The sequence below is a fragment of the Lepidochelys olivacea genome (genome assembly GCF_965140295.1).
Source record: "Lepidochelys olivacea isolate rLepOli2 genome assembly, chromosome: 10".
Lineage (NCBI taxonomy): Eukaryota > Metazoa > Chordata > Testudines > Cheloniidae > Lepidochelys > Lepidochelys olivacea.
In genome coordinates, this window is record NC_140420.1 from 11,431,021 (window position 1) to 11,456,904 (window position 25,884).

A 25,884-nucleotide genomic window follows, 5' to 3' on the forward strand; every position below is an offset into this window, starting at 1 on the left:
TCTGTCATCCCAATATGATATTTAATGACATCAGGTAAGTGTTAATGCTCTTTTTATTGGGTTTAGGGTTTGCTGGTGTTCACTGTATTATTCTTACTTTAATAAATGAGATAGAGCCCCATCTTGAGTGCATTGTGTGGGATCATGCCTCTCAGCTATCCCTCTTGATGAGAGAGAACGCTATCCCCACACAAGCTTGGGGTGTAAATTATCAACACTAGAAATGTGGCTTTGCCGCTTTTACAGATCCAGACTAATATGGCTACCCCTCTGATACTAGAAATGTGGAATCTGGAAACCAGTTATAGAAGAGTAATTTAAATGTTGTAGTAATTTAAATGCAGCGAGGCTAGCTTTCTTGTGTCCCTTGTCATTGTCCCACAACAGGTCCTGTGCTTGGGCCTTGCAAATTAAATATACGTATGGGTATGTCTACAATAACCCTTTCCCCAAAAATTTGCCTACTGTTGCTACTACTAGTTCAGTTCCACCATTGGTATCAACTATAAGAGCACTGGCATAAATGAGTAACGTGTTGGCTTTTTTACCACAAGGTCATTTAGAACTTCTCTGGGTGGGGTTAGACACCAAGGTGGAAAAATACACATTGGTGGCTGCAAGAGTGCAGTCTACACGAGCACTTCCAGTGGTAGAACTGATGGTAGGTAGTAACTAGGAAATTTTGGAGTGTAGACACAATCATCTGTGTGTCAATTGCGGCAAGATGCGACCCTTGAAAGAAAAAAATATATAATGGTGAATAATAGAAACCATATCAATAATACTTTTCACTTCTCTGGTGCCTTCCACCAGAGGATCTGAAAGCACCTTACAAACATTAATGAATTAAGTTTCACACGCACAGGAATGAGGTATTAACTTCTTTTTACAGACAGAGAAAGGAGGCACAGAGCAGCTGACTGACTTGTCCAAGGCCACCCATGGAGTTGGTGGGGGGCTGAGATTCATATTTAATCCTTTGACATCTGGACCTGGGGCTTTAAGAAAAAGACCAGACTTTGTGCCATTGGCCAGATTGCGTGAAGACGTGCAGATGCCATCTGTACATGGCCTTGAGCGCCAGCGTCTGGTGCCGCGGGGGGCCTTGAGAACCAGACCCCCATGGGGATCAGATCATCAGCATCTGACCATGGCCCTATTGGGGAGGGTCCCTCATGTTGGGTGCCAGGTCAGACGCTATGCGTGGGGCCCTTGTGTGGGTGTCTGGCCCTCGCCTGGCTAACCCCATCAGTAGGGCTTCCCTAGCGCCTTCCTGCGGGGGCTCCCCTGCTCTGTGGTCTCTCAACTCCGAGCAAACACTTGGTTGTCCCAGCCCCGTGACGAAGCCGCTTCCCCAAACGCCGGGCGCAGAGACGCTTGGCCCGGGCGTCCCGTGCCCTGTTCATCCGGGTATTGGCGCGGCTGCCGCGGCTGGTTGCCATGGTCTCGGAAACCCGGAAGTTCTGAGGGGAGGGGGTTCGATCCAGGCCGGGCCCGGCGGACGCTGCCCCTCAGGCCGCCCTGTCCTCCCTCCCGCCTGGTGACATGCACCTGCCGAGCCCGCTCCCCCGAAGCGGCGCCTGCGACCCAGCCGCTGCCTGAGCTCCGCTCGCGCCATGTCCCTGGCGACCAGCGAGGCGGCCACGGAGCGGGAGCTGGTGAGCACGGGAACAGGACCGCGGGAATCGAATGGGAGCGGTTGGAAGAGGGGCCGGGACCTGATGGAGAGGGGGAGGGGGGACAGACTGGGATTGGGACCGAGGGAGATGGGTAAGGGGGCGGTGGGGCCGGGGGAGATGGGACTGGGACCGGGAGCGGGGGAGGTGGGGAAGGGGCGGTGGGACCGGGACCGGGGGAGGGGGCGGTGGGACCGGGGGAGATGGGGTGGGGGCGGTGGGACCAGGGGAGATGGGACTGGGACCGGGGGAGGTGGAGAAGGGGGTGGTGGAACCGGGACCGGGGCAGATGGGACTGGGACCGAGGGAGATGGGGAAGGGGGCGGTGGGACTGGGACCGAGGGAGATGGGGAAGGGGGCAGTGGGACTGGGACCGAGGGAGATGGGGAAGGCGGCAGTGGGACTGGGACCGAGGGAGATGGGGAAGGGGGCAGTGGGACCGGGACCGGGGGAGATGGGGTGGGGGCGGTGGGACCAGGGGAGATGGGGAGGGGGGACAGACTGGGATTGAGACCGAGGGAGATGGGGTGGGGGCAGTGGGATCAGGACCAGGAAGATGGGAATGGGGGCAGTGGGACCGGGGAAGATGGGAAGAGGGGCAGTGGGACCGGGACCAAGGAAGATGGGGAGGGTGCAGTGGGAGCAGGACAGGGGACAGTGGAACTGGGACAAGAGGAGATGGGGAGGAGGTAGAGGGACCAAGGCAGGGGACATGGGGACTGGGACCAGGGCAGATGGGGAGGGGGACATTGGGACCAGGGACAGGACCAAGACTGATGGGGACGGAGGACAGTGGGACCGAGGCAGATGTGTGGTGTGGAGAGGCTGTGGGAGCTGAAGGGTAGGACTGGGATGCCCACTACCTTAGTGTCCCTGGGGCAAGTACAACCTTCTCTCCCGTAGCACAAAAGGTGGGGCATCGTGATGACACCTCACTATGCATTTTTAATATGATGTGCCTGGGATTGTGCATGCTGTGGTGACACCAAGGGGCTTTGACATCATGGAGCGTGATGAGGAGCTATCTAGCTCAGTTCCTATTTTGGCACCCATCATAGTTTCTGAGCACCTCCTGAGAAGACTCCCTTGATATTGCGCTCTTCCTTCCCTGCCGACAAGAGACAGGGTTAAGGGTTTTTTTCTAAATGGATGTGGCAACAGTGTCATGCACTGAGATACTGATGTGGTTTGACTTCTCTTGATACAATATTTCTCAGCAGCTCAGTGTAGATGCCTCCTTACACTGTAGCGAGGTTTGCGCACGTTGTGAAGATGCCATGTAAGAAGGTTTTGAAACCTGTGGCAGTTCAGTCAAAATGTTGTGTGTAAGATGTGTTGGACGCACAAATATGTGGTAAAACTCTTTCTAGACTGGGTATAAGGGCTCCTGGGTGCTAATGCCCTTGTTGCCACCAGCTCACTCTTTGACCTTGGGAAGGACTCTTCACCTGTTTGTGCTTTAGTGTCCTCATCTGTAAAATTACTTCCCTGTCACCTCCATTGCTTTAGACTTCTTGGGTTCCTATGCTGAAAGTCATACTGTTCTATTACTGTCTGGCACAGTCTTTCTATCTGTCCCTTTTGTATAACCTCTTCAAGGAGAGAAGGAGATGCAGGTTTTCAGGAATGGAAGATTCTATTTGTTGAAGATTTATATGCACATTAGTTAGTTTTGCTTCTCCCCCTCTCTTGTTTATCCGTCCCCATTGCTGCTGTTCCCTGTCTAATTTTTAACATAGCTGATGGAGTTGCACAGTGATATCCAGCAAAGTGATAAAATGCTCCAAGAATAACAAAAATAACCTGTCAGTATGCTGCTAGGAACACTGAGCCAGGAAATTAAAAACTGTATGGCATAGTGTATGAAATGTGTGCCTACCTGCACTCAGCCAGGCTGAAAAGCTGCTTTATCTGTTCTTAATATTTTCTATGCTGCCTTCTTTCCTGTCAGCCAATGCTTTAAAATCTGCTTTATCTCTTCTGCTGCTTCTCACAATGAGCTAGATCTGTAGAGCTGTGTCTGTAAGTGCCAGTGAAGCCAGCAGCAAGTGGAAATTAATTGCATGGTCCTTACAGCAAGGGCGACATAACATGAAAATCTCATGAAATTGAAATTTTCCAAACTTCCGTTCTGTCGTGGATATTCTCATGTATGACAAGTAGGCAAAGATCATCCGTTGGCTCAGTATGAAGAGAGAGTACTTTTCTGTATTGGTGCCATGTTAAACCATTAGCTATTTTCAGGTACTGTGATCTGACGGGATAAACATGGGAAACCCATCCATCTACCCATTTTAGATACTTTTATGGCCCCCATTACCTTCGTGTCTCATGTGTTTATCCTCACAACACCAGCGAGGTAGGGAAGTGCTGTTATCCTCATTTTACAGAAGGGAAACTGAGGCATGGGGGCTAAGTGACTTGCCTAAGATCACACGGGAAATCTGTGGCAAAGTAGGGAATTGAACAAGGGTCTCATAAGTGCCTTAACCACTGGACAGTCCTTCCTCTCTGAATTCCAATGCTGAGTCTTTCACTAACCCACTGTCTAACCCTGGTCAAATCACTGAACCTTTCTATGCTTCTGGTTCCTTGTCTTTAAAATGAGGGTGGCGATACTTGCCTCAGGGTTGTTGTGAGGGTTGCTTAATGTTGCAATTGAAAATGTGAAGCAGCGTATATGTGCTAAGGTATTAATACTGGAGTAATTAGCCACCCAGTACTCTTTGGAGAGCCTGTAAATGGGAGAATGTTAAGGTTCATATAAGCATCTCTGGTCATATTGTCTCTAGAATATTAACAAACACTGAAAAATAGTTACTACTTATTAAATGCAGAGTTACTTGAGAGAGGGATGCTTACAGGTACATCATACTCTTTTATTAGACTAAAGGCACTGAAAAGGGGGCATGCAGATATGAAGTTGGCCTTCCTGCCAACTGCTCTGGCCATCTCACCCAGCATTGTCATAAGCTGTCAGAGAAAAGATAGTGATGATTTAAAAATAATAATAGAAATGTTGTTTAATGAGAAGTGAGATTTTTTATTACAAGTTTAGGAAAATGTTAGGGTTTCCATGGACATTTTTCATTTGCTTTATATGTAATTCTTACGTTACTACCTTTTCTGAAATTGATCTAGCACTCTGCAGTGATTTTTCATTCTACACCTACTGATACTGTCTGATATTGTGAATAAGCAGTCCAGGTTGCTGTAGCCCAGATTTTCAACATTTTAGGGTCAGATCTTGCAGAAATTTTTCCCAACTACATTATCTCTTTGTAATGCAGTGAAAGAGTACACAGTTGAATTTACTGCAGTGATTGTTATAAAAAAGCTTTGTGGTGTATTATTTAAGTTCTGGTGATCTATATATTAACCAACCATCTAGAGTGCAGAAAAAGTTATACTGTACATATCTACTCCCCAGGGAGATGACAGTCTGTCTGCTGTAACCTACGAATCTGACATAGAGATGGTGAGTTTTGTCATCAATGTGCTTTTAGTAAACACTTAAAAAACTTCTTAGAATCTGCGTGCATCCCACACAGCATATCCTGGTTATGTCTACTGATTATTGGTAGATACTTTAGAAAGTAGAGCTAACTATATTGTTCTAACAAAGAATTTGACATATGGGGGCTCCAGTAATTCCAAACATTGCTGGGCTTTCAAAATTCTCATGCTTGGTCTGAGACACTTTGCAAATGACATTCAGTGAATTTCTCAATACCATGTCTAGTATGCTCTAGTTGAATTGAACAAGTAATGGTTCTTCCATCTTTTAGGGAATTGTAAGCCCCATTCTCTGCCCTGTAATAGTCCTGCACCTCTAAGGACTTGCTGATTCCCATATTTAAGAGGACAGGTAAACCTCACAGAGTTGTTCAATAAATGAGGAAAAATAGGTAGCTTTGGCTTTGTAGCATGCACTATTGTGGGGCAGCACTTTAATTGTGGTGTGTTGTTTTGTTTCGGCGCGCACTTACCGTACTTTCATTCATTTGCTATAGCGTGCTGCAGTAGCATTTGGACTTGGTAAAACTAGACCAATTGGGATAGCTATGTTGAATCCCTTTTGTTCTACATGTAGTCATGCACTACGGTCTTGTTTCTTAGAAGAGTTAATATTGTTTTATTAGATCTCTGCTGATTCCCCATTAGAAGTAGCTGTAGTTTCTGTTTTTCAGATTACTTGCCGAGGTGTTTTAGGAATAGGAGAGTTTGAATACAGAAAGCCTATTTTTATTTTTCTTCCAGAAACAGAAGAAGAAAACGTCTCATAAACCCCCAAAGTCACCAAGTAAGTGTTACCAAATTTTTTCTTCTGTCTTCTTTGTCCTGAATGAGATTATCTCCATGGGACACAACACCTTGAAGAGATGCGCAAAATAAGAACATCTGTGATTCTCTATTGAATGTGGAGCCTTCTCATCTGAGTGTTATATCCTATAACAAGAGACATTTGACTTTTCTAGGAGTTGGATTGGAGTTTACAGTTTTCCGGGCGTTCTTGTCCTGGGTACTAACTGAGTAGTAATGCACTTTTCCCTTGTGGTGGCAAGCAGTTTGCAGATAAAATCACAGAGTGCCTTTTATTTCCTTGGAGAAATGCTGTGTCCTTTGCTGTTCCTGGGCAGAAAGAAATCCAAAGTTTTGGGGTCTAGAAGTACTGAAGCAGTGCATCCTAACATCAAGTGGACCTAGTGGGTTGCAGATTATGTGAGTCATGGAGGCTGCAGAAGGGTTTAAGCCATTCCATTTTTCATTTAGCAGTATAATTACATGGTTAAGGAAATTGCCCCCTGTTGTCATAGAATCCTTAATGTCTGTAAACTGCAGATAAAACCTTTTATTTATTTTTTAAGTCCATTCACAGTAAACTGTCCAATATTCAATTTATCTTCCTGGAATCTGTATTTCATACCTGATATTTATGTGTTTTATAATTAGTATATAATATTTCTAAACAGTGGACTTTTTCTAACTTGCTAGGTTTTGATTAGGTGCTTTCCTTTCTTTGTACCTACAAACACCCTCCTCTTTCTGAACTACCTATGATTATATGGTCAATTTGTCTTAAAAATAGCACTTTTATTTCTGTCATGACCTTTGTGACATCACTTTTGACTATGCTTTTATTGATGTCATAAAGGCTGTGGCAAACTGGCACACATAAAAGTGCTCTCTTCTGTTGAGCCATACAATATCTTTTGTGTAGGTAGTGCATATATGTATACTCGATTTTTAATAGATCATTTCAATGTATTAATTTAGGTGGTGTGTGTATATTTCTTATGGGTGCATAGATGTGTTTAAAGTGTACACACAAATATATCTGTATATATTAAGTCGTGTGACTATTCCTCTCTTTCTAAACTTACTCATCTTTGTAACAGCTATTTCTGGAAGGTGGACTTTTTTCTTATTTTGATGTGGCTGTGTTCCACTTGCCTTTTGTTGTTATTTTTAGGAGCTAAGCACTTAAGGTGTTATAGAATGTATTTTGATAATTCGGAAGACTGTATCAGGGATTATGTTCAAGAAGGAGAAAATTGTTTTGTGACAGCAACTGTAATAATGCTATGGTGGGTATTTTGCATCACTGAAATATTTTCTCTTGCCTTAGAATCTCCATATATCTCCAGCACATACCTGTATCCTAAAAAGGCTGCAGTTTGGAGGTCCTTGAAGGGAACAGGGAGGTCCTTGAAGGAGAACCCAATGGTTAAAACACCAAGGCAGATGTGGCTAGGATCTCTGAAGCAAGGTATCACTGTAGAAATTCCATCCACATCTGCAAGTGAAATTTCATAGGGGTTTATAATGCAGTCCTGATTTAAGTGGGTGCAGCTTCCATTCAGTCCAGTATAAATTAATTTTGTTTACTCCAGGGTTGCATTTGGTCCACATTTAAAATGTTTACATTTTACATTTAAAAGTTTGCTTAAGACCATTTTTGTTGGTTAATCAATATTTGTATAACTTTCTCTTCAGTGTTGAGTACCTGTAGGCTCTGGGATGCCTCCAAACAGAAATTTGTCCTTGATTAGATGCCTAGCTGAAATTTACTTTGTTGGTATCTGGTTCGTTTGTTAGGAATGAATTTGACTTACATAATTCTTGACAGTTTTTGGATGTACTTGTTTCTAGTGGGGGTTTGTAGAGGCAGCCAGAGCTGTTCTGGGCTTTGCTGTTGCATTCACTCAGGGTGAATTGAATGTATAGTTATCTGGGTTTTTTTCTCATTACTAGCTGGTATGAGCCAGCCCCTGAAATCAGACTTTGATGTGACGCAGGCACGGACTAACCTTTCCAGCAGCACTCCAGAATATCTAAAGGAAGCTCTAGGCATGAAAAAGCCAAAGCATGCTCGTTCTTCTAGCAATGGTGAGTTCAGAAACTATGGCAATATTGTTTTGTTTAAGGTCCTTGCTTTGGTAAGGCAACCGCTCCTCTAATTCTAACCCGTAGAACAAACTCTCAAAATGTGGTCTCTGTGAGCTGGCTGGTCACATGGTGCTGGCTCTCCTTATTTCTAGCTACTTAAGTACATAAGACATCCGACTACCTGGAATTCTGTGTAAAGTATTGACTCTCTTTGTTACTTCTCTCTATAAAGTGTTTGTGATACATTATGTTACTATGTAAAAATCAGTTCGATTGTATGAGAAAATCAAAAGGAACACACACACTTGAATATTGCTTTTTCTCCCTTTAACCATAAATTATACATTTAAAAATCACACTTCTGTCTGAAAATTTTGTTAAAAGTAACTCCTAAGATTCCTATAACTTATGAGGCTAGAGAAGTACACATTTTTCTATTTTTTTCCAAAGTAGTGTGTGGCTTTTGAGAGAGCTTTGCAAGTTGTTGGTTTCAGTATTTTCCATTATATGGTCCATTAGTTTGTCTTGTTTTTGTATGACTCTTTCATACAGCAATTGGGGGGAGAGAGGTTTGGGGTTATATGTTTTATTTTTTAAAGAAAAAATTGCCCCCCAAATCTGGCAGTGGTTTCAGGTGCAGCTGCAGCAGCTGAAACACTCTGTTTTCAATATATTTTTTTAATTGACTAATTTCAAATTCATGCTCTTGAAGCATTATTTATTATCTATGAGATTGTCATTCAGAAAAATAAATGCCTGTTTCAGATTTCCTTTTGTGAAGAGTTTTCCTTATTTTGTGTCTTTCTTTCTGCAGGCTACATCCCTGGAACACCTGACTACAAAGAAAAGGAAGATATGTATGATGAGATTATTGAACTGAAGAAGGTACACTTGCTTTGCTGCTTGAATAGAAAAGTCCTATCTGTCTCATCCGTCTGTGGGTACCCAGCCCTGACCAGATCAGCAGGGTCTGGTGCCTATACCTGGAAGAGCCACCGAGCTTCTTCACTTCAGTGGTGTAAGGACTGTACTGAAACCATGCCTGTTTAAAGAGATTTCATTTTCCTGATGGTGTGGCAGTCAGTTCTTCTGCAAGTGGGAAGCCATGAAGTATACCCAAAACACTGAACAAATCCCTACCTGGACTTTGAAAAAGTTGATTGGGATTGGTTCCTTTGCCACTTGAATTTCCATAACATCCCCTGATTATTCTTTTAATGATTAAAAGTCAGCCAGTTGGGTCTATGTGTACATCAAGATGGGTGTTGGACTTGACTCTTGGGCAAAGCTGAGCCAGGCTCTTGGTTAGAGGGAGGAGCTGAGATGGAAGTACCGGCAGACAATCATCTTGGCTGTTCCAGTGGCTCCAGTAAAGTTGCCCTGCCATTGAAGTCTCTTTTTTTCCCCTCCTCTCCGTACCCTGCAACTTTCCCTCTTAATCAGTCCTAATCCAATGTGATAGTCCTCTTCTTGCTTTTCCTTCATCATTAGTGCTGGCTATTTTAATTGGGTTGCTTTTGGTGTCCAAGAGTGAGTTAATTGTAAAAGCTTACAATGTGCCTCTGACTTTCTTCTGCCTGGAGAACTTAGGCAGAATTTCTAGATGAACCTGTGATTTTTTTGTTCCATTTTAGACAATACAGGCTCAGAAAAGCGAGGGGGATAGGATGAAAACAAAGATCCGACGACTGGAGGAGGAGAATAACAGGAAGGATCGACAAATTGAGCAGCTGTTGGATCCTTCCAGGGTGAGTCTTGTAACCTTTCCCTAGCATAGCTGATAGCAGGATGTTAGTTTACCATATTGGTGCAAGATAGTGAAAATGGTGTTTTTGAATTTTTAGTGTCAAACTGAAAGGTCAGCCTGTTCACAGTCAGTAAGGGAAACTCATGTCTCAGACATGAAAAGTCTGTAACATGATGACTCCAACTTGAATATGGTTTCTAAGAACTTTCAAGGTAAGTGTGGTAGGGGAGCACAGGAGGTAATACTAAATCAGGCCTGCCCCTGTGCCCATCATTTCTCTATTCTGAATATCTCAATTGTAGTAATGGGGAGCTTACCTAAGACAGAGATACAGCCCATACCAGATGATTTCTGTTCTGTGTATCCAAGTTTGCCATTCCAACCTATCCATTAACTGGAAGCACGAAGTTCAATTCAAGGACAACTTATATGTCATATTTTATAGATGAGTTTATTTAGGAGAAGATAATTGTCATTTCTAATGGCAAATTTAAGCCCACTTACTGAGTTATTTATCTGATGGTGGGGAGCCAAGCCCTGTGCACAGTGAATGGCAGGTATGGTCCTGACTCCTCACCCGTAGAGCAGAAGGAAAACCCTATTGTAAGACCAGTGAGCCTAGAAGAGAAACACTTAGTCACTATTGTGATTGATGGCACAGAAAATCCTTAGATAAGTGTAAGAACATGTTCCTGGGCTGGAGGCTAGGAGGAAAATCTGCAGGGAGGAAGCTGAAGAAGAATTTAACACAACTAAGTTGATTTTGTTGTCTTCTGTTACAGGGCTCTGATTTTGCCCAGACTTTGGCGGAGAAGAACAATACTAAATGGGTAATTGTATCTTCACCTGCACCTTCATCTATGATTTTTCTACTTTCCAGCTGAACCCTTACTGATAGAAAAATATCCAAGATACAGGAGGAGACAATACAGTTTAATTAGGCAATCATATTAGTGATGTCTTCATTATTGCCAGATAGAAGACCTGTAACAAAGGTCTAGAAATAACAGCAATTCAAAGCGCCTTTTCTCATCCTCAGGATAAATGTGTTTGCATCAGTACATCAGCTTATTCATAGCCCTGAATTTAGGAGAGTAGATGTATATTTGCACTCTCCACCTCTTTTCCCACACCCCTTAATAGCGAATGGATACAATTATCAAAGTTTATGTTTTTATTTAGTGACTACATGCTACATGAAATTCAGTAAAGACAAGTGCACAGTGCTACGTTTAGGAAGGAAAATTCAAATGCACAACTTCCAAATGGAACATAACTGGCCAAGCGGCAGTTCTGCAAAAAAAACCTGGTGGTTATAGGGGATCACAAATTGAAGATGAGCCAACAATGTGATGCAGTGGCCAAAAAGGCGAAGATCATTCTGGGGTGTATAAACTGGAGAGTTGTGTGTAAGACATGGATGGTAATTGTTCTACTCTATTCAGCATTGGTGGACCTCAGCTGGAGTATTGGATCCCGTTTTAGGTGCCACACATTAAGAAGGATGTGGACAAACTGGAGACAGTCTAGAGGAGAGCAACAAAAATAATAAAAGGTTTAGACAACTTGACCTTTGAGGAAAGATTAAAAAAAATTGGACATGTTTAGTCTTGAGAAAAGAAAACTGAGAGGTGACCTGATAACAGTCTTCAAATATGGGCTGTTAGAAAGAGGATGGTGATTAATTATTCTTCATGTCCACTGAAGGTAGGACAAGAAGTAGAGGGCTTAATCTGCAGCAAGGGAGATTTAGGTTAGATATTAAGAAAAACTTCCTAACTATAAGGATAGTTAAGCAGTAGAATAGGTTACTAAGGGAGGTTGTGGAATCCCCATCATTGGAGGTTTTTAAGAACGGGTAAGACAAACACCTATCAGGGTGGTCTAGTTATATTTGGTCCTGCCTCAGCACAGGGAGATGGACTAGATGACCTCTTCAGGTCCTTTCCAACTTTACATTTCTATGACTGTATACTTATGTTTTAGTAGTTTTTGCACTCAGCTCTTAATGTGGTTATATTTAACCTAGCTGTTTGTTAGGCATCTGGTTTAACTCTCTCCCTCTAAGGATAGCAGTAATGCTTACAGTTTGTTTTGTCCTGTTATATATATGGCTAAATATTTCTGATTAGATGGATTTAGAAAGATGAAGTGGGATTCCTGGGACACAGGAATGCTGACTGGAGATTATGAGATTTCTCTAGAACTGATGAGCTGTGTTCTTTCCTTTCGGTAGGTAATCAATGGACTGAAGCAGAAGATTCTCAAGCTGGAACAGCAATGCAAAGAGAAAGACAACACTATCAAGTATGGCTCTTTTGGGGCAAGGAAATGTATTGGATAAGGGAATTGGACATCCATTTTCTTACGGAGTTAGATTCTCTGATTCCTTGGGAAAGATGAATTAAGTCATAACCACATGTGACTCTCGCCATACCCTTCCCAGATATTTTAAACCATTAATGGTCATTCCTTCGTTATCAGGTCTCCTGATGTTACTGTTGTATTCTTCCATTTTCAGCAAATTCCAGACACAAGTGAAGACCACTAATTTGGAAGAGATGAGGATTGCTATGGAGACCTACTATGAGGAGGTACATCTGGTGAGGCCCCTGCCCATGTAAACAGGGAGGAGAGGTTCAATTATAGAATCTAGGTAGAAACCTTGAACAGTTTTACACTTGTTTCTTAGAGCCCAGCTGCACCTGCCTGTGTGTGAAAGTCAAGTAGATGTGTGTGTGTTTTGTGTGTATGTGTGTGTGTGTATATATATATATAAGCACCAACTATGTGTACTTGTAAAAAGTCTTGGTGTAAAGTAGAAAACCTATTTTTAATTAAACGAGGCAAGTAATGAAACTAATATAGTGTACAGCTCTGAGCACAGCATCCATATTAGTGCCAGTAGGACCATATTCTCATTTTTGGCTATGGCATTGTTACCTGTGCTAATGCCACAAGGATCTTACTTTTATTTTCACTTACCAGACACTGCTTAATAGGTTAGAATTCTGAGCTTTCCAACAGCTAAGTCTTTTCTGTGCCAGCTATGTATGTCCGTAAAGGCAATCTATCTTTTGTACTTCAGATTCGTCGTCTCCAAACTCTGTTGGCAAAATCTGAGGATGTGGGGAAAAAGTACGTTCGTTTCTTTTGGGACATGTGCATGTATATGTTTTTGATATATACTTTGTATACTATACTAAGTGATGGAAAATAATTGTATGTAAATTGTTGTTTGTCTCATAATTCAGATACTGGTGGATTTGCTTTTCCACACTACCTCTGTTGACTTCACAGTGCGCATGTCACACCCATGTTGCTTCCACAGTAGATCTGTCACTCTGAATTGATGGGCTTTTAATGAGGAAAACATAAGGCATCTACCTAAATTAGAGTTTTAAATTCCCATCCTGTATCACCAAAACAGGATCCCCCTGAAGAGACACTAAATCAAAAGAACACACTCATTGTCAAACAGAACAAAGAAATATATTTTAATTTACAGGGAAAACAAATATTAACGCTGTTTGAAAACAAAGCAAAACATTTAAAGCAGAGCAACTGACAGCTCAAAAAAGAATTTCTAGCATTTATTCCCCATAAAAGGAAATCCCTTTTCTTACCCCGAAAATTGAACTGCTTCTCCTGGCAACACTACATGTATAGAGATTGTTGGATATTTGATTTATGCACATTTAAGTTACTTCTGTAGACTGCTCTAGAATGTGTCCTGCAAATAAAGAAAGTGAAAATAATCCAATAGTGCAGAGGCATTGGTCCGCTGTATGACTGAGACTGAACAATGGTAGCGGTTTGGAGGTGTTAGGATGTCGACATCGAGCAGTGTCTCTGCAGACGTGTCTGGTTGTGTGATTGCTGCTCATGTAGGCATACCCAAGCTAGCTTTGCTTTAGCCAGGTCAAAGCTAACTTGAGTAACAATAGCTGTGAAGCCGCGGCAGCATGAGCACAAGCTAGCGTGGGCATGAACACGGGCTAGCCACTCAAGTCTGTACCCAGGGTCAGGAAGCTAGTCTGTGCCGCTGCCAGTGCTGCTGCAGATACGCTGCTATTGTCACTTGAGCTTTGATCTAGGACAGGCCCATAGATGAAAGGTAGCTCAGATATGCTTACATGATCTACGGTCACACCTCCTGATTGAAGTGTAGACATGCCCTTAGGCCAGTTTACTAATGTTTGTCCCTGATGGACCAGGGATCAAGAGGAGATGCATGCTGAGCAAAACATACTGCAGTGAGTCTAAAAACAAAACACAAAGGCAAAATATAAAACGTTAATAACGTTACAGTGTGTCACCTGCCTAACCAAAGGCACATAGGGAGTTGGAGAATGATTAATTAGGAATATTACAGTATTAAAATTAGCGATTGATCTGAACCAAAGTTCTGGGCCAGGCATTTGGGGAAAATTCAGATCCAAATCCCAACTTTGCAGCTCAGGCACATCTCTAATTACAATATATAAAAGTACCAGTATGATATACCTGCCCTCTAAACTAAGAATCAGCAGAACTGGATTATAATCATATAATCATCAGGATTATAATAGCAGGGTTAGAATAGGATTAAGAATAGTGGGGGGTTGTAGGTCATGCTTGAGGCTAATTGCTAAATGGTGTTGAGGAAGCTTGCACAATGACTGCTTCCATTTTACCTAAATATAGATAGTGCTGTTAGTCTCTTTATTAAAAATTAAAAGGAAAAATCAAGACAACAAATTAGCTTGTGAGTGGGGGATGTGAGCATCTAATACCCTTCTGGCCCCTACACAAAGTGATGTCCACTCCTTCTCTGCAGGAGTGTTTCTCCAAAATGGGCATATTGGAGAGGAATATTCGGGGAGGGATGAAGGAGATATTTTGGAGGAATTTGTATTCCTAAAATAGTTTTAAATTCTAAATTAAAAATTATCCAGATGATATCCATGGAGATTATAGACATGAAAATAAAGATTCTGGAGCAGTGATGGAAGCTATCATGAAGACGATAGAGAAAGGTCTGTGCAGTAGGATGAAGTTAGCAATATGGCAATGCTCAAGGTTGCTTTCAAAGTATCTAGTGTAATATGATTTTAATTTAATCTGTATCATGAATATGAGTAATATGAGAGGAAAATTACATTCAGAGAGCAAAGTAAGTGTAGATGTGCAAAGCAGTGTTAGTCCAGCCACCTGAAAGATGAAGGCAGAGTACTGGTTAGACAGGACGGATGATGATCTGCTGAGCATGGAAGATAATATCTCAGTACTTCAGAGTGTGCTTGTGCTTCCCTGTCTGAAACACAATGGGCCATTTTAATCCTTGGCATAACTGCTTAAAATCAATGCGATTCCACCAGAACTGTGGATGGGTAATACTGTATATTCCTTCTGTTCCCCTGTTCTGTCATTTGTGGTGGATTAAAAACTGGAATTTAGTTTGTTACTATTAAAAATATTTCATTTCTTTTGGCTCAGGCGTGCAATCAGTTAATGAAGTAGTCTTTCAGTGCTAAAGGCTATCAAATTCAGTTTAAGTTACAGGTGAAAATGAGTCATCAGTTCTCCTTCTCGTCCTCATTTGTATATAACTCAAAAAAAAAAAATAATGGTGAGGACAGTCTCTGCCAATTGCATGACTGGCAGTCTTTACTCACAAGGCCAAGGACTGGAATAGCAAATGATGCTGAAGGTCAGAACTATGGTGCCTGCCTGGATGGTTCCAGACTCAAGTTATAGTGTGTCTAGTCTCTCCTTTCCTGAATCTTAATACCCTTGCCTTTTAGAACTATGTGTATTCAAAATAAACCTTTAAAGTACATGTTGACTTTGTTGAGCAGGGTGCAAAAAAAGAACTAGGCAATTATCCTTTAATTTCTCCAACAATAACTAAATTCCTCTGGCATCAGAGGGTGTGATGTCCCTTTGCTGCCAAAGTTAAAAAACCTTCAGCTCCTCAGTATGGTCCATTCCACGCAATCTGCCACTCTGTGACTGTTTATTTTATCTTGACAGCTGCCTGAAATAATGGGCATTGAGTGATGCAGGTACCATTTCTGTCATCTCCCCATTTTTCTCTCTGGGGCAGTCCTATAAAAAAACAAGCCCTTCCTTGTTTGGTTGTTTGTTTTCACTTTGTTTCTCTTCGTAGACCTTTTAAGAGTGACTTGGGCCCAGTTTTTCATACTGGTTATGCCATATCCATGACTGTCTTCCCCTTCTCCAGTAGGCTGTCATTGTGACTGTGTTCCAGAGCGCAGAGATGTGTGGCTTCTTCACAGACTGTTTTATCTATTGGCCATTGTGACTGTCATTTGGCCATGGCAGGGCTTGGTCAATTCGTAAAGCCTCTCAGCATTGTTTGCTGGGCAAGGTTGCTCTATAACCTGGGTCTCTCCCATAGCAGTACAGAGTAGTTTGTTCCAGGTCACCAGGAATCCTGTAGTAGGAACAATCTTTACAACCACTTCTAATGGAAGTTGAGTTACCTTCAGTACTTCCAGTAGAATAATTAAAAAGAAAAACTGAAGCAACATCATCTAGTTCTGGAGGCTTTGAACACATTGTAGTCTTTGACTTGTCTGTTTCCTGGTGTTGCCACCACACTCTGTTACCTGCATTCTCCAAGTCTGTTTCTTATGTAGTGTTGATTCCAGTGTATCTTTATAAGTGGAGAGATAAGCTTGGTAGGGGACTTCCTTCAAAGGGAAAGAGCATCTGATAACTGAATGTGGTACTAACATATCTGAAAATATAGCTTCTTACTTAGAAATTACTTGTAATGCATTGCTTCTCCTTCCCAAATTCACCCTTCCCTCTCCTAATCCCAATCTGCTTGTTTATTGAGTGTGCGGGGGTTTCTCATTTGTAGTTATTGCCTCTGTGTGCTGTGTCTGAGCCTAAACCCCTGCTCTTGTCCCCTTTTCCAAGCACAGATCCGTTCCAGAGAACAGAGAATCCCAGAAACAGCTGAAGGTGCTGAATGCTGCTGTTCTGCGATTATCCAAGAACATCAAGGAGCTACAGGATGAAAATAAGAGCCTGAAAGCAGATCTAGACCAAATGCTGAGCAGTTCCCCTGCTTCCAGCAAAACAAAAAGTATGTGTTGAAAAGTTAAGGTAGGGAACTAGGCTTCACAGTACACAGAAAGGAGGAGAGAGGCACAGTTCATAGACTACATGGCAGTATGGATACACCTCCTAGAGGCATTGCAAATGTGTTACCTGAAAATGGGCAGCAATCAGTCTGTAACCATTATTCCAGGAGCATCAAACTGGCTCCTTGAGTGGACTGAACTACCTTTTCAGTTAGGGTCTGTGGGCCAGGAGTCACTAGCAAGGGGCACATTTTGCTGTCTCATCTGACTGAAGAATGTGTCTCTGTAGCTGGCAAAGTTACAGATCGTACTGGAAGACAATTACATTCTGTTTTGAAAAAGTAAATGCCTTTGTGAAACCGTCCTTCTACTGGTCACTAAGGTTGGTCTACACTACAGACTTATGTTGATTTAACTACGTTGCTCAGGGGTGTGGAAAATTCATAGCCCTGAGTGACAGTTATACCAACCTAACCCCGGTGTAGACAGCGCTATTTGATGTGAGGGCTTCTTCTGTTGACATAGCTACCACCTCTTGGGAGGTGGAGTACCTACACCAATGGGAGAAGCTCTCCTGTTGGCATAGGTAGCATATTCACTAAGTGCTACAGCGGTACAGCTGCACCTCTGTATGTGTAGACAAACCCTAATTTACCCTTTTATGCATTCCCATCACAGTCAGTTCACACACACACCCCATCCCCATTTGTCAGTTTTCTCTCTTTTGTTTACCCACAACCCAATCCCCCACTGCCTTTGGGGAGTCTTCCTCATTCTCTTTTTCCCTCCCCCACCCTTGTGGCATTTCCCCTCTGGGTGCTGTTCTCTGAAGGGGGAGTGAGGAGCATTGTGGGCTATGTGGCAGCAGGAATCAGGGAAGAGGGTGACCCAGAGCTCTGGTGTGGGGTACTCAATCAGGCATGAGTTCCCTCCTCAATTCCAGTTACTCCAGCTCCCCAGTCTCTTTGAGCTACAGCACGCACCGGTAGGTCAGACCCCTTTGTTAAATCAGAGGGAATTACAGACTGGAGGAAAGTGTCCTGGGGCCATGTGTTTGACACCCATGCTTTTATCCATTCAGAGAGCCTGGAGGAACAAGACATTCTCCATAAAGCCCTGTTTTCCATCATCCAAAAATGTACTGTACTGGTTTAAATGGTCTAATTTGAAACCTGAAATGGTCTGAGTAGGATGTCAAACATTTCTAGACCATTCTGTCTTTCAAAGTCATCCTCTCTAAAGCTGGTTTTCAGTCTCCTACAATGAGGTGGACCTTCTTGAATGGACACAAGCTTCCTTTTTCTAGGGATTTGTGTCTCACCAATCCAGCTTCTTGTTTAAAACCTTGTTACCTTCTTTAGATTACAATGAGTGGAGCAGACAGAGGCTGGTGAGACGGATTTCAGAACTGGAAAAAGTGAGTGACAGAAATAATACAGCCTGCCTTATCAATGGTACAGCAGAAAACATAAAGTCACTGATCTGTGTTCATGATGCCTTATCCTTCCAAGTATCAGCTCTTATACATCTGAACAGCTATCTGTACTGTTCCCTTTTCTGCTGTGTCATACTCATCTTGTATAGCTGCGGCTTTAAGATTAATCTCCCTTTGATCCTGCTTTCCTTTCCGCTTTCCTAGCCTGGGCCAGATCCTCATCTGGTGTAAATCAGTATGGCTCCATTGAAGTCAGTTTATACCAGATGAGTATCTTCCTCCCTCTGTCCCCCTCCTCCCCATATCTTAAAGAAGCAGAAAGAGAAAATTTTCAATTTCCCTCCCCCCCGAACCTCTAGGAAGTACATGAGATGGAGAACAACAGATTGCAGTCATCAGCTAATGGTACATCACCACTGCTTGCTCTGCCACCTTCAGCTTCTGTACAGCTGGATCAGCCAGCCACTCAAGAACCTGATCCCCTTGAAGAATGTGAGCGTCTCCGAGGGTTGGTGAAGAAACTGAAAGGTGATAGGAGTGCACTTCAAAATCAACTGGCCAGTAAATAGTAAGTCTGACTATTGTCTGGGATGTTACAGTCTCTGGCCTTGTCTACACTAAAGGGAAAAGTCAATCTAAGCTACGCAATTTGAGTTACGTGAATAGTGAACCTCAAATCGACGTAGCTTAGATCTACTTTACCGCGGGGTCCACACTACGCGACGTCGACGGGAGAGCGATTGGTGGTCTATTTAGTGGGTTTCACTAGACACAGTAAATTGACCTCCGATGCATCTATCGCCGCATCTTTGATCCTCTGGTAAGTGTAGACAAGCCCTCTGTGACGGTCTTTTCATAGGTATGAAGTGTTTCATATTGTATCATGAGAGGAGCTATGTAAAAAGTTTCTCAGATTTTAAAGAAATCTGAAACATTTGAGGTTTTGGGAGGGGTTTGGCTGGATTTGCAAAAAAGGTTTAAAAATCTACTCTTTGTCAAATCAGCTTTGTAAAAAGTTGCTATGAATGCAAGATTGACCATCAAAAATGGAAACTTCTGTTTGTTACGGAAGAATTTTAAAGGCTAATGACATTTTTGGCAAGATAACATTTGAAGAACACTAAAATTTCATAGTTTCTTCTTTAAATCATTTTGTGAACCTTTTTCAGTTTTGCTGTGAGAATTTTGCAACAGAAGTTTTGACCTAATCCACTATTTTCTCCTCTGAATATACCTCTCATTTTCTTCTATACTATGGCATTCACCCTCCAACTGAGCAGCTGAATTCCTTTGCTATTGCTTACAGTAATTGTGTTTCTCAGTGCATGGAGAGACAGCTTAACTTTACCAGGTGCTTAGATGTGTGCACAGAGCAGCCTGTATTTTAATATGATCTTTCAGTGCAAAGATGCACATGGACAAAGACCTAATATCAAAAGCATGCAAAAAGTCCTTTTTCATCTAAACCATGTATATCATAGTGTATGGTTATAAGGACAAATATATACTTATTTAAAATATAAAATTCCTGTTCAATTTAAACAAACAGATTTTATTCAACATTAGAAGTGTAAGCAGCAAATAATTCCTCTAATGCACTGAAATGCAAATTATATGAACATTGTCTTAGTGCTTAATTCCCTATTCTTATACAGTTCAGAGGTGAAGCAATTACAGCAAGCAAAGACTGAATTGGAGAGGGAGCTGCAAAAGCTGCAGGAGATGGAGAAAGAAAAGAGTGAAAAAGAGGAGACTTTGAGGTACCTTGATAGGCATATTCCAATTTTGAAAGGAACTGATAAAGTTGAGTATGACACAGTTCTCATACTAAGTGGTTCAAAATATGAAGAATGTCAAAAGAAATGTGGGGAACGATGAGTAAATGAGATATCTGGGCAGAACTGTTTGGGCTAAATGATGATAATCTTGGAATAAGTTTTGGGGGAAGATGATTTGAAGTATGAATGACATCTCTGTGTCTGGAGGGATGGGGGACTGAGGAGTATGGTGGAAGAGCTGAAATGTAGGATTAAAGTTGGGCTGTCAAGCGATTAAAAAAATTAATCATGCTATTAATCGCGTTGTTAAACAATAATAGAAAACAATTTAAATATTTTTGGATGTTTTCTACATTTTCAAATACATTGATTTCAATTACGAAGTGTACAGTGCTCACTTTATATTTTCGATTAAAAATATTTGCACTGTAAAAAACAAAAGAAATAGTATTTTTCAATTCACTTCATACAAGTACTGTAGTGTAGTCTCTTTATCATGAACATTGAATTTACAAATGTAGAATTATGTACAAACAAATAACTGCATTCAAAAATAAAACAATGTAAAACTTTAGATTCTACAAGTCCACTCAATCCTACTTCTTGTTCAGCCAATCATTCAGACAAACAAGTTTGGTTAAAATTTGCAGGAGATAATGCTGCCCGTTTCTTTTTCACAGTGTCACCTGAGAGTGAGAACAGGCATTTGCATGGCACTGTTGTAGCCGGTGTCGCAAGATACATGCCAGATGCTCTAAAGAGTCATATGTCTCTTCATGCTTCAACCACCATTCCAGAGGACAGATTCTGCTTGATACCGATCCAAAGCAGACGCATGTTCATTTTCATTATCTGAGTCAGATGCCACTAGCAGAAGGTTGATTTTCTCTTTTGGTGGTTCAGGTTCTGTAATTTCTGCATCAGAATGTTGCTCTTTTAAGATTTCCGAAAGCATACTCCACACCTCATCCTTCTCAGAGTTTGGATGGCACTTCAGATGCTTAAACCTTGGGTCGAGTGCTGTAGCTATTTTTAGAAATCTCACATTGGTACCTTCTTTGCGTTTTGTCAAATCTGCTGTGAAAGTGTTCTTAAAACAAACATGTGCTGGGTCATCATCCGAGACTGCTATAACATGAAATAGATAGCCGAATGCGGGTAAAACAGTAGGGGACATACAATTCTCCCCCAAGGAGTTCAGTCACAAATTTAATTAACGCATTATTTTTTTAATGAGCATCATCAGCATGGAAGCATGTCCTCTAGAATGGTGGCCGAAGCATGAAGGGGCATACGAATGTTTAGCATGTCTGGCACGTAAATACCTTGCAACGCCGGCTACAAAAGTGCCATGCGAACACCTGATCTCACTTTAAGGTGACATTGTAAATAAGAAACAGACAGCAGTATCTCCCATAAATATAAATAAACTTGTTTGTCTCAGTGATTGGCTGAACAAGAAGTAGGACTGAGTGGACTTGTAGGCTCTGAAGTTTTACATTGTTTTGTTTTTGAGTGCTGTTATGTAGCAAAAAAAATCTACATTTGTAAGTTACACTTTCATGATAAAGAGATTGCACTACAGTACATTGAGGTGAATTGAAAAATACTATTTCTTTTGTTTATAATTTTTACAGTGCAAATATTTGTAATAAAAATAATAATATAAAATGAGCACTGTACACTTTGTATTCTGTGCTATAATAGAAATCAATATATTTGAAAATGTAGAAAAACATTCAAAAATATTTAATAAATTTCATTTGGTATTCTATTGTTTAACAGTGTGGTTAATCACAATTATTTTTTTTTTTTTTAGTTAATCGCATGAGTTAACTGCAATTAATTGACGGCCCTAGATTAAAGTAAACCATGAAAAGCTGGTGCATGAGGCTGGATGACCTTTTCTTGTCCTTCTCTTTGCTTATGAGGAGAGAGCTTTAGATCCTCTACCGTACCCTTCCATCCTGACTCCTAACTTTGGTTTCCCATCCACTAGGGGTGTTACAGTATTTAGAACTGAGCAGTGATCATTAGAGAGACAATCGTGGCAAAAAATGTGTTCCTGTTACATTGATCAGAAACTAACATCAAGCCAAAGTAAAAAACACAATTTTGCCACAATCTTGTATCTGCCAGTCACTGAATTATTGGGTCAGGTGCAGAGGCATAAAAAATAGCATCAAAAGTATCACTGTGACCTTGGTCACTGTTCATTTGAACTTAGTACTATGACATCTCTCTTTGTGAGTTCATTTCCATATCTGTCACTGTGGAGACGTGCATTGTGTGCTCCTGTACAGCAGAAAAGTTCTGGCTACAAATAACTACGCACTCCTAACTATAGGGAGGAAATCCAGAGTCTTACACAGAAAGTGAGAGAACTGGAGGTGGAACTACATGAAGACAAGAGACAAACTGCAGATGATACCATGGAAACGCCAAACAAGGTATAACCTCATTCTTTCTTGCATCCCATTTATACCCTTACAAACTGGGCAGCTGAAGTCTTTCTGGTTGATAGATAGTCAGGTCCATGATGCAACTGTGATTTCTTCAGATCCCTTCATATTCTAACTTAAACTGTAACCGAGGAAGGTTGTTGCTTGTTTAAACCAATTTCATCTGTAAATTATAATTTCCCTAGATGTGCCTTTCATTTGCATATGTGCCCTCAAGGGAAGAATGTCAGCATGCAGTCCCTTTTGTCGCTAATCCTTTCAGAAACAGTTGTACTTTATGGGCCAAATCCTGCAGTCTTCACTGAGGACCAGATTGACAAAGGTATTTAAGCACCTAAAGATGTGGATAGGTACCTCATGGGATTTACAAAAGCTCTTGAGTTAGGCACCTAACTCACTTAATGCATATATAAAAGTGCCTAAGGTGTCCATCTGCATTTTTAGATGCTTAAATACCATTGTCAGTCTGGTCCCAGCTTCTTACACAAGCAAAATTCCCATTGAATTCATTATGAGTTCTGCTGGAGTAAGGATTGTAGACTTTGGCCCTCTGGGTGTGTGATGAGTGGGCTTTATTTAATCGATTCATAGATTGTAACTCTTGCGTAACATAGGCTGTAGAATTTCACCCAGTAGTTTCTGCATCAAATCTATAATTTCTGGGCATATCTTTTAGAAAGATATCAAATCTTGATTTAAAGATGGATAATGCACTACATTGGTAAATTGTTCCAGTGGTTAATTACCCAAAAATTTGTCCCTACGCTTCATGGTGATTGTCTACCCTAAATGTAAAGCTGGTCCTTGCTTGCTCAGTGCAGTATTACAAGAGCTCACATGTTGAAAAGATTATTTTTTAAACAGAAAAAATAACTGTGGGGCTAAAAACGCTTCAAGCAGATACTTTTAGGTTAAGAATATAGAGTAGTACATTCAGTTTGCATTGGACGTTTTTTCACACCACCAAAGAGAAATACATTGCAGAGCCTTCTCATGATTCTTTTCCATGCATCTGCATTTTTAATAATACTCAACAAATTTAAAAATAAAATCCTCGGGTGCATGAACAGAAACTACTAAGATACCAAAACTGATATTCGTATCTGTTAGAAGGCTTGTGCTTTGACAGCTTTTGTTTCTATATGACTACTAATTTTTATCATCATGCAGTTTGCACAGTTGTGCGAAGATTTCCTAAATAAAGCTAGTGTATTACATTGATGCTTTTTCTTTGTTTGGTATTGCATATATTTTCCTGGAGATCCAAAGGCTATGACTTTTTATTAATTTGTAGACATTGCATGAATTGGTCTCAGATTCAATACCTGGCCACTTAGCCCCTTGAACCGCATATCTCTTTAGTCTATTGTCTATATTGCCAAAAGTATGCACCTTCTCCCATTAGGATTAGCTTTTTTTAGTCTATAATCCAAAAATGGACTTTTTGGTACTAGTTCCTACTTCCAGGGTGCTGTGATGAATTATGCAGTATTTGTCTTCAGCAAACTGAATCGTTATACACAGTATGCAAAAGACTGTGGTGATAGGGAGTTTCAAGTAAGTAATAACCTTCCTTGGTTACAGTTCAAGATAGTATATGAAGGGATCTGAAGGTGCTTTTGATCACTGTGTAATGAAAAATAGACACCACAACATGGACAACAACATAATATGAATAAGAGTGCCTGCTTGCATAAGAGGATGATGTTTTTGACATAAGATGCCATTCTGTCTGGGTCAGTTTTATGAGAAGTAGGAAGTTCTTTGTTTTTATCCTTACTTTTCCTTTGCTTTCCAAGTTGTTGATTTGTTAAAAGTATAAAGAGGAACAGGATTGTGTTCATTTACATTGGACTCCCCTTGTTGGTGTTTCAGGATGGCCATCCCATCAGTAAGTTGAATCAAATGAGTATGGGACCAATCGTGCGGTTCTTACACTTGCAAAACTCCAGTGAAAATTAGTGCAAGTTTTGCCTGTGAAATGACTGCAAAATCAGGTCCTTCGGCATAGATTCTCAAGCTGTCAGTATTACAAGTTAAGTCATTTTTCAACAAGAGAGTAACTGCCACTCTGGGATGGGTACCTAAGAAATACATACAGTAGTACACCTTTAGATATTTAAATAAAAAACTCTAATTTCACATCCAGTTCACAGTTGAGGCAAGTGAGGAATGTTTTTCGCATTAAGAATTTTCCAAATGATGAGCTGAACGTAACAAATGCAGATATATTTTAAAATAAGATTTTCTTCTCCAACTTCCCTATATCATGTGAGGAAATGATTTCTTCTCCTGTTGATCTCCCTCTCTCTTTCCAGTCCTTGCTGTCTTACAGCTCCAGAAAAAATCACATACCAGCAATCCCATTTAGTATGTACACTACATTCAAGTGTTTTGCCTTCACAGCCTTCATTTGCCTGCTTTCAAGAGGGCAAAGAAGACAACAGGAAGGAGCAAGCAGCCAAACTCATCCAGAGCCAGTGGAAGGCATACAGAAACAAGGTGAAATTCTTATAAATGGACAGAGAGGATTGGTTTTTTTTAATATCCTGCTACCTCACCTTCATTTCAGGATATTGAGTAGTCTGCTGATGAGCATCAGGAATCAGAGCACCGATGCAGTCATAACTAAATGTCTGACTTTCCTTCTTCCCCTGGATATTTCTCGTTTCTTCAGGGCCATTGATTAAGGATAGTTCTTTTAATTTCTGTCATCCTGTTTGCTGGAAGCTCTGCTGGCATTCTAACAGCGAATGTGAATTTTGCTATGAGCAGGCATGACTTACTGAATTAATGGGAAAGGTGTCTGTAGTAGCCAAGACTAGGATAAAGGAGTACTGAGTACTAGAGCTGGTCAAAACATTTCCACTGAAACTGTACTTTAACGGAAAACTGGGTTTTTGATTAAAATGACTTTTTTCATGATAAGTGTCTGTTTTCTGTTAAAAATTTTGATAGTTTTGTCAAAAAAAACCAACCAGAAACTGAATATTTTTAAATTTTTGGCTAAAAACTGAACTATTTTGATTCTAAAATGCTGCTGCACTGTTCCTTGGGAATTGTAGTTAAGTTGCCTCATGTTCCCATCCTCCTCTGGGCTGCGCTCTCCAGCTTGACTTCTCCCAGGACTCATCACAGCCATGTGATTCTCCCAGTATATGGCCTCCCTCACCAAGAGATTTCTCATGGGAGATGTAGTCTTACCAGAGATCCCAGCCTATAGAGGAGAAAGGGAGCATGAGGAACCCAAACTACAACTCCCATCAGGCACCCTGGTGACATTTCAGAATTTAAATATT

The 25,884-nt window shown here is 41.2% G+C and overlaps 1 protein-coding gene across 2 annotated transcripts in view; it reads left to right on the top strand.

Annotated features, from left to right (window-relative positions):
• Nucleotides 1-1,424: 1,424 nt before the first annotated feature.
• The window catches only part of IQCE (IQ motif containing E), a 39,669-nt gene continuing 15,209 nt past the window's right edge, over nucleotides 1,425-25,884 (top strand). Inside the window, exons 1-17 of one of the 2 annotated variants that reach the window (XM_084642363.1) lie at nucleotides 1,425-1,658; nucleotides 5,107-5,154; nucleotides 5,937-5,979; nucleotides 7,306-7,446; nucleotides 7,932-8,066; nucleotides 8,881-8,951; nucleotides 9,701-9,814; nucleotides 10,596-10,643; nucleotides 12,050-12,120; nucleotides 12,335-12,416; nucleotides 12,902-12,951; nucleotides 16,749-16,912; nucleotides 18,272-18,327; nucleotides 18,705-18,913; nucleotides 20,001-20,105; nucleotides 22,471-22,573; nucleotides 24,992-25,087. In XM_084642363.1, the coding sequence (XP_084498489.1) occupies nucleotides 1,617-1,658; nucleotides 5,107-5,154; nucleotides 5,937-5,979; nucleotides 7,306-7,446; nucleotides 7,932-8,066; nucleotides 8,881-8,951; nucleotides 9,701-9,814; nucleotides 10,596-10,643; nucleotides 12,050-12,120; nucleotides 12,335-12,416; nucleotides 12,902-12,951; nucleotides 16,749-16,912; nucleotides 18,272-18,327; nucleotides 18,705-18,913; nucleotides 20,001-20,105; nucleotides 22,471-22,573; nucleotides 24,992-25,087 (1,578 nt within the window). In that variant the 5' untranslated portion in view covers nucleotides 1,425-1,616. The remainder of the gene's footprint in view (nucleotides 1,659-5,106; nucleotides 5,155-5,936; nucleotides 5,980-7,305; nucleotides 7,447-7,931; nucleotides 8,067-8,880; nucleotides 8,952-9,700; nucleotides 9,815-10,595; nucleotides 10,644-12,049; nucleotides 12,121-12,334; nucleotides 12,417-12,901; nucleotides 12,952-16,748; nucleotides 16,913-18,271; nucleotides 18,328-18,704; nucleotides 18,914-20,000; nucleotides 20,106-22,470; nucleotides 22,574-24,991; nucleotides 25,088-25,884) is intronic. The other variant, XM_084642364.1, reaches the window with a different exon arrangement.